General features: G+C 50.9%; 1 protein-coding gene across 1 annotated transcript in view; it reads left to right on the forward strand.

Moving 5' to 3' along the window:
* UTP20 (UTP20 small subunit processome component) overlaps nucleotides 1–14,860 on the forward strand; it is a 119,724-nt gene that overhangs the window by 97,565 nt on the left and 7,299 nt on the right. The window contains exons 51-55 of the mRNA XM_066591398.1: nucleotides 2,121–2,231; nucleotides 2,322–2,401; nucleotides 9,379–9,448; nucleotides 9,649–9,831; nucleotides 11,687–11,818. Coding sequence (XP_066447495.1) covers nucleotides 2,121–2,231; nucleotides 2,322–2,401; nucleotides 9,379–9,448; nucleotides 9,649–9,831; nucleotides 11,687–11,818 — 576 coding nt within the window. The remainder of the gene's footprint in view (nucleotides 1–2,120; nucleotides 2,232–2,321; nucleotides 2,402–9,378; nucleotides 9,449–9,648; nucleotides 9,832–11,686; nucleotides 11,819–14,860) is intronic.

Here is a 14,860-nt window from a genome sequence, read left to right on the forward strand (position 1 = left end):
CCACTTTTTGTTTGACTAAATGGCAGTTTGCTGACCGGTCTGTCAGCACACCAAAATTCTTGGGCTCTGTTTACACTTGCATTGGAAACTCCATCAGGGGACTCCGTTGCACATTCCCTTTGATACAAAAATAACTGTTTGCAATACTGTTTTTCTGGTGAGACGTCAGACACCTTGGCAGAAGCTTATAATATAGCCCATTATAAGTCACTGGGGTCCACTGTGCACTGATGGTGTCCGTTGTGTGATGGATCCTGCGTTGCATAATGGCTGTGTGTATCGTGTTAGAAACTGAAACCACAACAGCAATATACACAGTACACCTGCCCACTGAGTCAGCAACTGTCTTCACCCTATGTGCATGCAGGCCTCACTACAACACTATATGTTATAGTCAGACATATGACCCTTTTACATGGGACAACAGTCGTCTAAACCAGTGTTCCCCAACTCCAGTCCTCAGGGACCGCCAACAGGTCATGTTTTCAGGATTTCCTCAGTATTGCACAGGTGATATAATTATTGTTGGTGCCTCAGACATTGCCACAGGAGTTCTTACCATAGGATATCCTGAAAACATGACCTGTTGGTGGTCCCTGAGGACTGGAGTTGGGGACCCCTGAGCTAAATGACTGCAAGAGTGCTGATGTCACCGCTAGGGTCATTGGCGCTCATGCAGAGCGTTAACACTAACAGATGTCACCACATTCACACTTAACGATTTGCTTAATTTAGTTCATTTGAACGAATTTTGAGTGATAATCATCATGTGTAAATGGCCAATACACATGGATACACTTCCAATAAGCCAACAAAGATAAGCTACTCATTATTCAGTCGTTCTTTCTTTCAGGTAGGTTAGAGCGATAGGTAATAGTTATAGTGTATACGGTAGGTGTATATCTTATCTCCGTGTCTGAATGAATATATAATTTATAAATATAGAGAAAGATTGTAGTTAAATAAGGAATGCAGGTCACAGATGAAATAACTACTGAACCATTAGCAGTGCATCCTTATTGGGAACTGAAATCCCGACACAGACATGTTTTCTACAATAACATGTTAACCTGTCAGAGAATTGTTTGCCTTTTTAAGATGTATTCCATTAAAAGGATTCCTTAAGTGGAGATTCACTTTAAACCGGCTGGAAGCCCCCAGTTTTCTTGAGATGTTTCTAAGAGCAGAGAGAGATACCAGACCAAATACGATTGTTAAGAAATCAGTACAAGCTGACCACATGATCGATGCATCCTGGAATTATCTGTTAAGGCACATCACAATTTAGCTATTTGTCTACTTTTTGTATTGCAATACTGATGAAATGTCTGATGAGTTGTGTTATAATTCTCCTCCTCTCACCATGCAGGTAGCTGACTACCAAATGGAGGAGCCAATAACACCTGTGAGGGCACCGATGAGACACCCACTCACACTGCCTCCTGATAATGAGGGGGGCGGCTGCTTGAACTACATATATCAGAATAGTCTGGCACCCTGTATCCACTATGTGTGGGAGTGTACACCAAGCAGCCACCCCCCTCATTATCAGGAGGCAGTGTGAGTGGGTGTCTCATTGGTGCCCTCACAGGTGGTGTTGGCTCCTCCATTTGGTAGTCAGCTACCTGCATGGTGAGAGGAGGATGTATCTATATGCACTCCTCAGTCAGTAAGTAACGGCCATTTTCTGTGATTGTGTTATAATTCTATGTAGGCAATAATTTGTTATGGTATACAAAACCTATAGATTTTAAATTGCAGTCACCTGATTGCCATGCCTAGCACCCCCAGCAAACAGCTAGTTTTGCCAGTTGAAGCAGGCGCAAGCCAGCATTTACCTTGCAGTGTTTGTAATAGTATTACATGGTGGCCATACAAATGAGTGGCCATCCATGTTATACTGTACACTACAACGGGAGCCATTTGCACCAACTCATACAGGGGGCTTCTAAGTGGGTGATCTCCCTCTGTATTGTCCATGTACCATTCACTGGAGAACTCCTTTTAATGGTCAACCCAGATTCTTACCTCTGGTGATAAAGTAGATGTTGAATTTGAGGGTTTTTTTTCATTACACAAGCGAAACTGTATTAAGGTAGTGTTTTTGTCTACTTTTAAAGGCAATTGTTTCTAGAAAACTAATTGTTCCTGAGATGAATGATGTGATGGAGAAAGTAGCCAAGTTAGCGGTCACTGCCCAGAGCGACCCAGTCAGAGTCCAGTGCCGGCAGGTGAGTGTTGTGCCACATTGGAAGCCCAAATTCACAATGCTGCTGCTGGAAATCTGTTACTAATAAATCCTCTCTGAATTGCCCTTCCAGATATACCTGAAGTATTTGCTAGACTATCCACTTGGCAAAGAGCTAAAAGTCAACTTGGAATTTATAATTGCACAATTAAAGTAAGTTCACGTTCTTTTGTCTCATGCAGAGTTTGATGTATGTGACTTTGTTTCTTCCATGGGATGGAATGTGAACCCTTCACTGCATGAACTTCCAAAAACATGACAAAAATTATGTTCTATATAAACTGCAACTGACCAACTACGCCATCTAGTGGCTGTTCTGAGAACCACGTAGTACCGTAAAACCTCCGAGTGTTTCATATCTGTTACACCAGTGGTCCCCAACCTTTTTGGCACCAGGGACCGGCTTCAAGCAAGACCATTTTTACAAGGCCCGGCAGGGTTGGGCAGGACATGGGCGGGGCTTTGGTTATATGGGGCGGGGTTATGAAGGGGGTTGGGGTTTAGTGCATAGTAATTTAATTATGACATTTAGAATGTCCTGGCAGTACGCACATAGGACAGTATAATATATCCCCCCCCCCCCCCCCCCCGCCTTGCAGCACACACATAGGGCAGTATATAATTTATCCCCCCCCCCCAGTAATAGACAGCCCCCACCTCTCAGTAATTAGCAGCCCCTCCACCTGTAATAAGTAGCCCCACCCCCAGTAATAAGCAGGTCCCCCCAATAATAAGCAGGTCCCCCCAATAATAAGCAGGTCCCCCCAATAATAAGCAGGTCCCCCCCCAGTAATAGGCAGCGTTCCCCCCCCCCCCCCAGTAATAGGCAGGGCCCCCCCCCCAGTAATAGGCAGGGCCCCCCCCAGTAATAGGCAGGGCCCCCCCCAGTAATAGGCAGGGCCCCCCCCAGTAATAGGCAGGGCCCCCCCCAGTAATAGGCAGGGCCCCCCCCCAGTAATAGGCAGGGCCCCCCCCCCAGTAATAGGCAGGCCCCCCCCCCAGTAATAGGCAGGCCCCCCCCCCAGTAATAGGCAGGCCCCCCCCCCAGTAATAGGCAGGCCCCCCCCCAGTAATAGGCATGTCCCCCCCAGTAATAGGCAGGTCCCCCCCCCAGTAATAGGCAGGTCCCCCCCCCCAGTAATAGGCAGGTCCCCCCCCCAGTAATAGGCAGGTCGCCCCCCCCAGTAATAGGCAGGTCCCCCCCAGTAATAGGCAGGTCCCCCCCAGTAATAGGCAAGTCCCCCCCAGTAATGGGCAGGTCCCCCCCCCCCAGTAATAGGCAGGTCCCCCCCCCCAGTAATAGGCAGGTCCCCCCCAGTAGTGGGCAGGTCCCCCCCAGTAGTGGGCAGGTCCCCCCCCCCCCCAGTAATGGGCAGGTCCCCCCCCCAGTAATGGGCAGGTCCCCCCCCCCAGTAATGGGCAGGTCCCCCCCCCCCAGTAATGGGCAGGTCCCCCCCCCCAGTAATGGGCAGGTCCCCCCCCCCCAGTAATGGGCAGGTCCCCCCCCCCAGTAATGGGCAGGTCCCCCCCCCCAGTAATAGGCAGGTCCCCCCCCAGTAATAGGCAGGTCCCCCCCAGTAATAGGCAGGTCCCCCCCCCCCAGTAATGGGCAGGTCCCCCCCCCCCCAGTAATAGGCAGGTCCCCCCCCCCCAGTAATAGGCAGGTCCCCCCCCAGTAATAGGCAGGTCCCCCCCCCAGTAATAGGCAGGTCCCCCCCCCCAGTAATAGGCAGGCCCCCCCCCCCCAGTAATAGGCAGGCCCCCCCCCCAGTAATAGGCATGTCCCCCCCAGTAATAGGCAGGTCCCCCCCCCAGTAATAGGCAGGTCCCCCCCCCAGTAATAGGCAGGTCCCCCCCCCAGTAATAGGCAGGTCCCCCCCCAGTAATAGGCAGGTCCCCCCCCCAGTAATAGGCAGGTCCCCCCCCCAGTAATAGGCAGGTCCCCCCCAGTAATAGGCAGGTCCCCCCCAGTAATAGGCAGGTCCCCCCCAGTAATGGGCAGGTCCCCCCCCCCCCAGTAATAGGCAGGTCCCCCCCCCAGTAATAGGCAGGTCCCCCCCAGTAGTGGGCAGGTCCCCCCCCCCCCCAGTAATGGGCAGGTCCCCCCCCCCCAGTAATGGGCAGGTCCCCCCCCCAGTAATGGGCAGGTCCCCCCCCCAGTAATGGGCAGGTCCCCCCCCCCCCAGTAATAGGCAGGTCCCCCCCCCAGTAATAGGCAGGTCCCCCCCCCAGTAATAGGCAGGTCCCCCCCCCCAGTAATAGGCAGGTCCCCCCCCCAGTAATAGGCAGGTCCCCCCCCCAGTAATAGGCAGGTCCCCCCCCAGTAATAGGCAGGTCCCCCCCCAGTAATAGGCAGGTCCCCCCCAGTAATAGGCAGGTCCCCCCCCCCAGTAATAGGCAGGTCCCCCCCCCCAGTAATAGGCAGGTCCCCCCCCCCAGTAATGGGCAGGTCCCCCCCCCAGTAATAGGCAGGTCCCCCCCCCAGTAATAGGCAGGCCCCCCCCCCCAGTAATAGGCAGGTCCCCCCCCCCCAGTAATAGGTCCCCCCCAGTAATGGGCAGGTCCCCCCCCCCAGTAATGGGCAGGTCCCCCCCCCCAGTAATAGGCAGGTCCCCCCCCCCCCCAGTAATAGGCAGGTCCCCCCCCCAGTAATAGGCAGGTCCCCCCCCCCAGTAATAGGCAGGTCCCCCCCCAGTAATAGGCAGGTCCCCCCCCAGTAATAGGCAGGTCCCCCCCCAGTAATAGGCAGGTCCCCCCCCAGTAATAGGCAGGTCCCCCCCCAGTAATAGGCAGGTCCCCCCCAGTAATAGGCAGGTCCCCCCCCCAGTAATAGGCAGGTCCCCCCCCCAGTAATAGGCAGGTCCCCCCCCCAGTAATAGGCAGGTCCCCCCCCCAGTAATAGGCAGGTCCCCCCCCCAGTAATAGGCAGGTCCCCCCCCAGTAATAGGCAGGTCCCCCCCCAGTAATAGGCAGGTCCCCCCCCCAGTAATAGGCAGGTCCCCCCCCAGTAATAGGCAGGTCCCCCCCCAGTAATAGGCAGGTCCCCCCCCCAGTAATAGGCAGGTCCCCCCCCAGTAATAGGCAGGTCCCCCCCCAGTAATAGGCAGGTCCCCCCCCCAGCAATAGGCAGGTCCCCCCCCAGTAATAGGCAGGTCCCCCCCCAGTAATAGGCAGGTTCCCCCCCCCCCCCCCAGTAATAGGCAGGTCCCCCCCCCCAGTAATAGGCAGGTCCCCCCCCCCCAGTAATAGGCAGGTCCCCCCCCAGTAATAGGCAGGTCCCCCCCCAGTAATAGGCAGGTCCCCCCCCAGTAATAGGCAGGTCCCCCCCCCAGTAATAGGCAGGTCCCCCCCCCAGTAATAGGCAGGTCCCCCCCCCAGTAATAGGCAGGTCCCCCCCCAGTAATAGGCAGGTCCCCCCCCCCAGTAATAGGCAGGTCCCCCCCCCCCAGTAATAGGCAGGTCCCCCCCCCCCAGTAATAGGCAGGTCCCCCCCCCCCAGTAATAGGCAGGTCCCCCCCCCCAGTAATAGGCAGGTCCCCCCCCCCAGTAATAGGCAGGTCCCCCCCCCCCAGTAATAGGCAGGTCCCCCCCCCCCCAGTAATAGGCAGGTCCCCCCCCCCCCAGTAATAGGCAGGTCCCCCCCCCCCAGTAATAGGCAGGTCCCCCCCCCCCCAGTAATAGGCAGGTCCCCCCCCCCCCAGTAATAGGCAGGTCCCCCCCCCCAGTAATAGGCAGGTCCCCCCCCCCAGTAATAGGCAGGTCCCCCCCCCCCAGTAATAGGCAGGTCCCCCCCCCCAGTAATAGGCAGGTCCCCCCCCCCCCAGTAATAGGCAGGTCCCCCCCCCCAGTAATAGGCAGGTCCCCCCCCCCCCAGTAATAGGCAGGTCCCCCCCCCCCAGTAATAGGCAAGTCCCCCCCTCCCCCCAGCAATAGGCAGGTCCCCCCCCCCAGTAATAGGCAGCGTCCCCCCCCCAGTAATAGGCAGCGTCCCCCCCCCCCAGTAATAGGCAGCGTCCCCCCCCCCAGTAATAGGCAGCGTCCCCCCCCCCCCAGTAATAGGCAGCGTCCCCCCCCAGTAATAGGCAGCGTCCCCCCCCAGTAATAGGCAGCGTCCCCCCCCAGTAATAGGCAGCGTCCCCCCCCAGTAATAGGCAGCGTCCCCCCCAGTAATAGGCAGCGTCCCCCCCTCCCCCCAGTAATAGGCAGCGTCCCCCCCCCCAGTAATAGGCAGCGTCCCCCCCAGTAATAGGCAGCGCCCCCCCCCCCCCAGTAATAAGCAATCCCCCCAGTAATAAGCAATCCCCCCCCCCCCCCCCCCAGTAATAAGCAATCCCCCCAGTAATAAGCAGCCCCTTCCCCCCAGTATTAGGCAGCCCCTTCCCCTGTAATAACCAGCCCCTCCAGTAATAACCAGCCCCCCCCCCAGTAATAAGCAGGTCCCCCCAGTAAAAGGCAGCCCCTTCCCCTGTAATAACCAGCCCCCCCCCCCAGTAAGCAACAAGCAACCCCCCCAGTAATAAGCAGGTCCCCCCAGTAATAGGCAGCCCCTTCCCCTGTAATAAGTAGCCCCCACCCCCAGTAATAGGCAGCCCCTTCCCCTGTAATAATACTTACCTCCTCCCTGCTGTCAGCATCGCTCCCTCTCTGCTCTCCCTGACGTCAGTGTGCAGCCCGGAACGCTTCCTCCCCGAGTCCTCTCCTGCGGAACTAATGAGCAGGGGACTCGGGGAGGAAGCGTTCCGGGCTGCACACGTCAGTGTGCGCCGGGAGCAGCGCGATTACCAGCGGGGAGCTGCGGCGCCCCCGCTGGTAATTGCTTCAGTGGTGAGCGGCGCCGGCACGCCGCGGGCCACATAACACGAGGCAGCGGGCCGGATTTGGGCCGCGGGCCTTGTGTTTAGAGCAAAAGTTCCCGGCGGTGCCGTGGACCGGCGCTAAACATCCAACGGCCCGGCCCCGGTCCGTGGCCCGGTGGTTGGGGACCCCTGTGTTACACCATACAATAGAGGCAGAACCATTCCCTTATGAACTATATGGAAATGTGTGTTGTATAATATATGATACAAAATGCAGTGAAGGGTTAATATTCTAGAAATTATATGTAATGCTTATTTATTCCAATATTTGTGTGCTTTCCAGTAATACTGGTATCCAGAACCCTGTAATGTGGTACGGCCTAGAATCCTAAAAGGAAACTAAATGTATCTTAAGGTTTCATTCCTGCCCTATCAGGCCGTTTTTGCAGCAGTTGTTAACATATTCAGAGTTCGAGCCAAATGACAAATACTGCGTACAATAAATTCAAATTCCCACATTTGAACATTTATTTGCACCTTCTTTTGGTGCATTTTACTGCAAAATTGTCATGTGTGCCCTGCGACATTTTCCAACTCATAAAAATTACCTATCCACAGAATAGCTCATCAATAGCTGATATGTGAGGGTCTGCCGTCTGGGAGTTTGGCCAGTCAGCCGTTAGTCAGGCTGCGGCTGTACTTAATCTGAATGGGGGCTGTGCCTGCAATAATATACTGAGACACTGCACAATGTACGGAGCTATCTGCTTCCTGCTCTGTACAATGTGGCAATGGCCTGGCAAAGAGCTGATCAGCTGTTGCTAAAGTATCTTGTGGAGGTCATCATCATTTTTGTAGGAGCAGGAAAACCCCCTTTGAGCTTTTGCACCATTAAATGGGTTGTAACAAGATTACAAGTTATGCTCTATCCACAGGAGTAAACTTGCTGATCAGTGGGGGTCTCGCTGCTGAGACCACCAATCTCAAGAATGGGGCTCCCATATCCCAACTCTGTCAATGTGGGGGTCATTTATCCCACCACAGTGATGTCAGAGTGAATTAAGCATTGGCTGAGCATATATTCATTTCAATGGGGCTGATTGAAATACCCACGGGGATGCAGCTTGGCTATATCCACCGTCGCATTGGAAGTGAATAGAGTGCTAGAGCACCTGTGTGACCAGTGCTCCATTAAGTTTTCTCCTCACTGTGGGGGTGCAGTGAGCCCACATGAGGGGAACACAGGACCCCTGTTCTGGAGATTGGTGGGAGTCTCAGGGACGAGACAGCAAGTGATCCCCTGTCCTGTAGATAGGGAATAGCTTGTAATCTTGATACAACCCCTTTTTCAGAAACTGCAGTAGCAATGCCCTGCCTAGCCAACCCAGCATAAATTTAAAAAACACATTGCCACTGCCATGTCAGCAATATCCAGCACACTGTAATAAACTGCGTCTCCCATTAGAGCGCTCATGGCCTTCTGAGAGCGCCTAATGGGAAGGCCGATCAGTCCTCCTTTCTCTCAGAAAGTTGTGGTGGAAGATCGTTGTCAACCATGCTCTTACCGTGCCTCTTCGCAAGTAGCAAAACAAAGAACACAACACACCATACTCTTTAACGTTTCTTGCCTGATCTTAAGCCTGTTTAAGACTCAAGTACACCGCCCCTTCCATCGTCTCCTGTAGAAATCGGACATACTCAGCGACCAGAACTTGTCCTGCTTGCTAGTCTACCTTTCTTGGGACCTTATTCAGGTCTAAGCTACATTTTAGGATGTGCTTACACTAGATAATCTGTCACCTTTTCACATCATCGAGTGCCATGTCCTCCTTGCTCCCGTTTCTAGCGGAGCGTATCGCCTACCAGCCAAAGGCCACCACTTTTCCTTACCGATTTCCATCTCAGTAAATTTTGCAGATATTTCCCTTTGTGCTTAGTGTCGCCTCCTAGTGGCAGGAGCTGTACCCAAGGTCTTGCTGTCTGGGACACTGGCACATTTAAAGTGCTAAATGGGCACAAATAGAGTTTGTGGGGAATATAAGAATGTGCACCACGTCTGTTTATTGTATGCCGCATCTCTCGGTTCAGGGTTATGGTGTGCTATAGGTGCTGACCGTGTTTGCTATGACATTGCAAATATAAAAAGCATAGGTGTGAATAATGGAGCAGGTGATAAAAGCATTGTTACAGTGAAATAGTTTCTTGGGCATTAACACCATACTACTACAGGACACTGCATTCTCCCTCTTGTATATGTTTCACTAGATTTATAGTCAGCTTTTTTTTTAATCCTTTTACCAATGTGTGTTTTTTTTCTGCCCCTCTTTTTTGCAGTTATGAATATGAAACTGGGCGGGAATCTGCCTTGGAGATGATTGCTTACCTGTTTCAGACTTTCCCGGAGGTAGGTACATTTGATTGTGATTTTGTTGCTTAAATGACATGCTGCTAAAAACATTGGGGCCACACGGATTCCTGGATGCACACTGCGTGAACGGACTGTCCTTCCACATGCAGACACACGTGTTTACATTTGTTTTCATGACAACTATAATATGATATTGCCAATGCCATCCCCAACTTTTTGCTCTTTTCTCCCATCAGGCAATACTTAATTCAAACTGTGGACTTATGTTTGTGCCGCTTGCTTTGCTAATGGTAAACGATGATTCAACAAAGTGTAAGAAAATGGCCGCCTTGACAGCAAAAACCCTCCTTGGAAAAGTTAATATTGAGCAGAAGGATTTGATGTTCTCACTGGCTATGCAATGGTTAAATAATGAAAAGGTAACCACAAGGCTTTACAGCTTCCCATATTAGGAAAGATTAATGGGATTTTCTGACAATCGACATGTCTCCCGTAGTGCCCATTCACATCTGCATTGGGGAATTAGATTGTTCTGCTCCGTTATGATGGCAGTTAAGTTTTAGGACTTATTGCATGACTACACTGGGGTCCGTTCGGTTTCTGTCCTCCTGTTCGGCATTTTACTGGATGAACTATTCCTGCATGCTGGACTTTTTCGCCCATCATTTCATGTCTGATCTGCTTGTGAGGATTTGAACGGAGTCTCTGGTACAGATGTGAGTGAGCCCTTATCTACAGGATAGATGTTAAATGCCTGATTGCAGTTGTTCCTTGTTTCTGCTGACCACACAACCATGGCAATGGGGAGTTTGACTGGAGTAACAAGTGAGCATGTAACCTGTTCCTCTAGTCAATATTAATGGGGCTGATGGAAAAAGCCAAGTACAGCGCTCAGGTATTTGTTAGCCAAGCCCCATAGACATTTAGGCCCAATATCCAGTGGCGGATTTGATTTGCGAAATCCGTGGGTGAGATCCGCAAATCAAGCCGCCCATAGGGAAGCATTGGGCGTCTGCATTTCATTTAATACCTGGGGATTTGTTTTTATGTGATTTGCGGATGCCACGCGCGGATAATAAATCGCAGCATGCTCCATTTTACTGCGGATCACGTGGCTCCATTCATCTCTGTGGGAGCTTGCGATCCGCAGTGCATCCGCAAATACATTTGCGCATTCACTGGGAATTCGAAGGTAAAAATCAATTAGGGAGTTTGGAAAAAGGCTGGGAGGTGGGGTTGCAGTTTATTTCTTCGCGGAAAAAACACAGTACGTGATCCCCCGCAATCAATAAAAATCAATTTAATGATGACTCGCAGTGCATCTGCTGCAGTAATCCACGTGTGCCGTGGACATGAGGCCTTAACGGAGTGGCAGTGCTCATGTACGACCAGCAGCGAGTCAGCCTCCTCCCCACAGACCTGAGACCCCTGTTCTAATGATTTGTGGGGTCCCAGTGATGAGACCTTTATTATTTATCCTGCAGATAGGTGCTAAATAGAGATGAGCGAGCGTACTCGGTTCGGGTGTTTTTGGACCCGAGCACTGCTTTTTCTGAGTAACTGAATACTCGGACGAAAAGATTCGGGGGCGGTGTGGTGGAGCGGTTGGTAGCAGTGGGGAACAGGGGGAAGCTCTTCCCCCCCCCCCCCCTCCCCCCCCCCCCCCCGTGCACCCCCGGAGCCCCCCGACTCTTTTCGTCCGAGTAGTCAGTTACTCGGAAAAAGCGGTGCTCTGGTCCAAAAACACCCGAACCGAGTACGTTTGCTCATCTCTAGTGATAAATGTCAGTTGTCAACCATATTGAAGGGATTATCTTACATCTGTGACTACAGAACCTGGGTTTTATCTTGGTGACAGTATTTACAGTGAAACATTCACTTGATGTTGTTTATGCCCAAGATGGGTCGTTGGCGTAAGATCATCGGGCTTCTATTGTGATTACAGTTGGCCACCTGCACAACCTTTTGAAAGACTTTGCAATGATCCCCTTGCAATACAGCTCCCATCACTGCTAACTGCCATGTGGATTGGAGAATGTTACCATCTTGTAGACCATGTAGGTGGCTCTGCAGCAGCCTGAATAAGAGCATGTGCAGTAGAGGTGCTGAAAGCCCTAACGAGCTGCAGTGTTATCAAGTAATAAATAGTACAGTAAATGTCTGTAAGAAACCACATCGCTTTCCGTTTCACATCACATTGATATAAGTGACCTGTAGAAATAACAATTGATAGGATTCGTTTGGAAGGTAACATTTTGTTTCTTTTTCCTTTAGTGCTCGCTCAAGAGGTTGGGTGCGCTGACCTGTGGATTATTTGTTGAAGTCGAAGGGCTTGAATTTGAGCGGAGACTTAATAATCTTCTTGTAAAAATTGAAAGGGAGATTAACCCTACCCAGTTTGAGGATGTAAGTATCATAATGTCTCTGCATTACATTCTCCTTAAACCTGTTATATTGAACGACTGACACAAACCTAGCCATACATGGATAGCATGCACAAAGGTTCATCATACAGTGTTTGTGTACAGAGTACAAGTGTGTTCTTCAACTTTTGCCTTAAAAGGAGTCTGGCAGCTGTTTTATCCCTACTAAATAGGAGACTTGGAAATCTGTACCCTTACATGCTGCTATTAAAACCACACACAAAAGGAAGTTTTAATGTGATGCTTGCCACCACCACAAGTGATCTCTGGCGTTCCCTAATGCTGACGTGTGCTCAGCTTTCTGCACGAAGGGCTCCACAACCCCTCTGCTCTTGAGTGATGGCTGTAGTCTTCTGGATGGATGCTAGTATTGATACTACAGTTTGTTAATAGATATCACAATGCTTTTAAAGGAGGAGGATGGGGATAGCTTTTTCCTTTGCATAAAAAAAGATGATTAAGTGACAGTCGAAAAATGACCCGTTGGTTAAGGAAATGGTTATTGAGCAATATCCCATGTTTTGTGAAATTTGGAAGAGCTGTTTCGTTTCTTAGACCGTTTTTCTTGGCCCTTGGATTGGGAGACACAGCCTGGGACCAGGACCATAGGAATAGCTGCTGGGACTAGGAAGCGGACACTAAGCAAAAAAAGTGTTCGCTCCTTCTACAGGCTAAATCCCCTCCTGCAGGCACCAAGCTAGCCAATTTTTAGCTTAGTCTCCATAAGAGGTAGACCTCTCCTTCCATCAGTCTTCAGTTTTCTTCCTGACTATTACAATATAGGGCTTACCGAAGACGGTGAACAGACTGGCATTAACCACTCTGTTACTGGCCCGGACCTCAGAAGATGAAAAGGCACAGTCCACCTTAATTTTGGCCCTGACCCGCCAGCCATAATGGCCCCCACATTGGAGCACTCCCTTCTTTTTTAAAGGCAGGAGAGCATTGGTGTGCATACTGCTGAACACCTAGAGCTATATCCCTCTGGGCAGATAGGTAAGTATTTGTCTACTGGGGTAAGTATCTACTTTTTTCCTCTCTCCTTCTGTTCATCACTACCACCTTGACCGTTTAGACCAGATCATCATATCTTTTAAGGTGTGCACCTGGATTCTGTCACCCTTCTTCCCTCCTGTGACCCTTTCTTCTCCATTTGCAACACCTCATATTCCTGCTCAGAGGGAGGGAGGGAGAAGGGGGGGCGGGGGCACTAGCATGTTTTTTTTGTGTTTGTTTTTTTTTTGGGGGGGGGGGGGGGGTTGTTGGAAATGGAGGGGCTACTTTGGCCTGGGAGGTATCTTGTGCTTCAGGAATGCAGTGCAAGGTGTGTTTTTTTTTTTTTTTTCCGGCACTTACGGATGCACATGGGAGGGCTTCCAATCGGGGGGGTTACTGTGGACTGGGGCCGGCTTTCTGTTCTTAGATTTTCCTCGCCCAACCCCCTTCCTGGCACCTCTCTTCACAGAAACCGCCCTCAGGTCCTGTACTTTACTCCTCTCTGCATTTTACTTTCCTGCTGTGGTGTGCTGGGACCAGTAGTGCACCAGACAAGGACTTCGATTTTTTTTTTTTTTTTTTTTTTCCCCCCCACACGCTTGACCCTCCACATGGTAGATTTCAGAAACTGGCTAGGCCTCCTTTCTCAAGACATTCTTCCATTTCCCTAGTATATGTATCTCCTCCACTACCTGCGGAGACGCATTTGGAGCTCTCTTCCAGAGATGAAAGTCTCATTTGAACACTCACCTGGATGAGAAGCAAGCTTCTAAGTTCTCCCACTGGTTGATAGCCTGGTGGTGGAAGAGACCATGATTGCATCCGCAGAAGTGATATCTTTTAGGCGCCCGAAACGTTCCCCTAAAGTCTTTCCTTCCATACGGAGTCCGAAGACCTTTTAGCCAGGGAATGGATCCTTCCCGACACACTTTACTAAACCAAAGTGTTTGAAAGGCATGTATCCCTTTTCAGAGGATTTGGTGAAGAGGTGGTTGTCTGCACCAGTAGTGGATCCCCAGTGTCCCCTTTGTCAAAACATACCATCTTGCCCATGGCTGATGCTTCGTCCTTTTAAGGATGTACAGGGCAAAAAGTTGGAATCCCTTGCCAAAGCTTCTTTTGAAGCATTGGGTTCGGCACTTTGGTCTGTTTTTTGCCTCTACCTGGGTCAGTAGAGCCACTACTGAATTGGCTGAGCAACTACATCAAGGCATTCTTTCTGGCTCTTCTCTGAAAGAATTAACTGACCTTGCCCAATAGATAAAATTCCCTGCCTGTCCTATCTGTGAAGGCTCACTAGATCTGACCAGACTATTGGCTTGTGCCCAAGCAGCTTCTGTAACCTCTCACAAAACCATATGGCTCAAATCCTGGGCCGGAGATGCAACTTCTAAATGTTCATTAACACTTCTCCCCTTTGTCGACTTGCGCCTGTTTGGAACCAGACTGGACAAGATTATTTCTTAGGCCACTGGTGGAAAGAGTTCGTATCTTCCACAGAACAAAGCCAGCCTTGCAAGATCTGTGCAGAAGAGACTGCCTCTATTTTGTTCTTTTTGTTGTTCCAGCCCTTGGTCCTCGGACAACAAGAAATCCTTGCAGGAGCAAAATTGACACCCCTCTTTTAAACCACGGACTGCCTGGCTTTCCCGACCACAATCCTCCAAGTCCACTTCTACAAAATCTTCTGCATGAAGGGTGGCCCCCACCTAATCCTAGCTCCCTTATGTCTCAGAAGGTCATTTCTTTGGTGCATTGTGAGATGCACGGATATGAACCCCATTCTTTTGAATCGAGTCATACACATGATTACCCCCCACCCTGATATAGTGGTGTGGGAAAAAGTTGCAGCATACTCTATCTTTCCTTGTTTTCAATGGGACAGAAAAAGACATTGGATAGTATGTGATGTGCACACAAGTGCAAGGAGAGGTTTTCCACAGAAAAGAATGGGAAACACTTGACGATCTTCCGCAACTGAAAGCTGTGTCGGAGGATCCCAACCTCACAAAAGTGATGGGAGACGTTT

Source organism: Eleutherodactylus coqui, chromosome 2, assembly GCF_035609145.1.
Source record: "Eleutherodactylus coqui strain aEleCoq1 chromosome 2, aEleCoq1.hap1, whole genome shotgun sequence".
Taxonomy (NCBI): domain Eukaryota; kingdom Metazoa; phylum Chordata; class Amphibia; order Anura; family Eleutherodactylidae; genus Eleutherodactylus; species Eleutherodactylus coqui.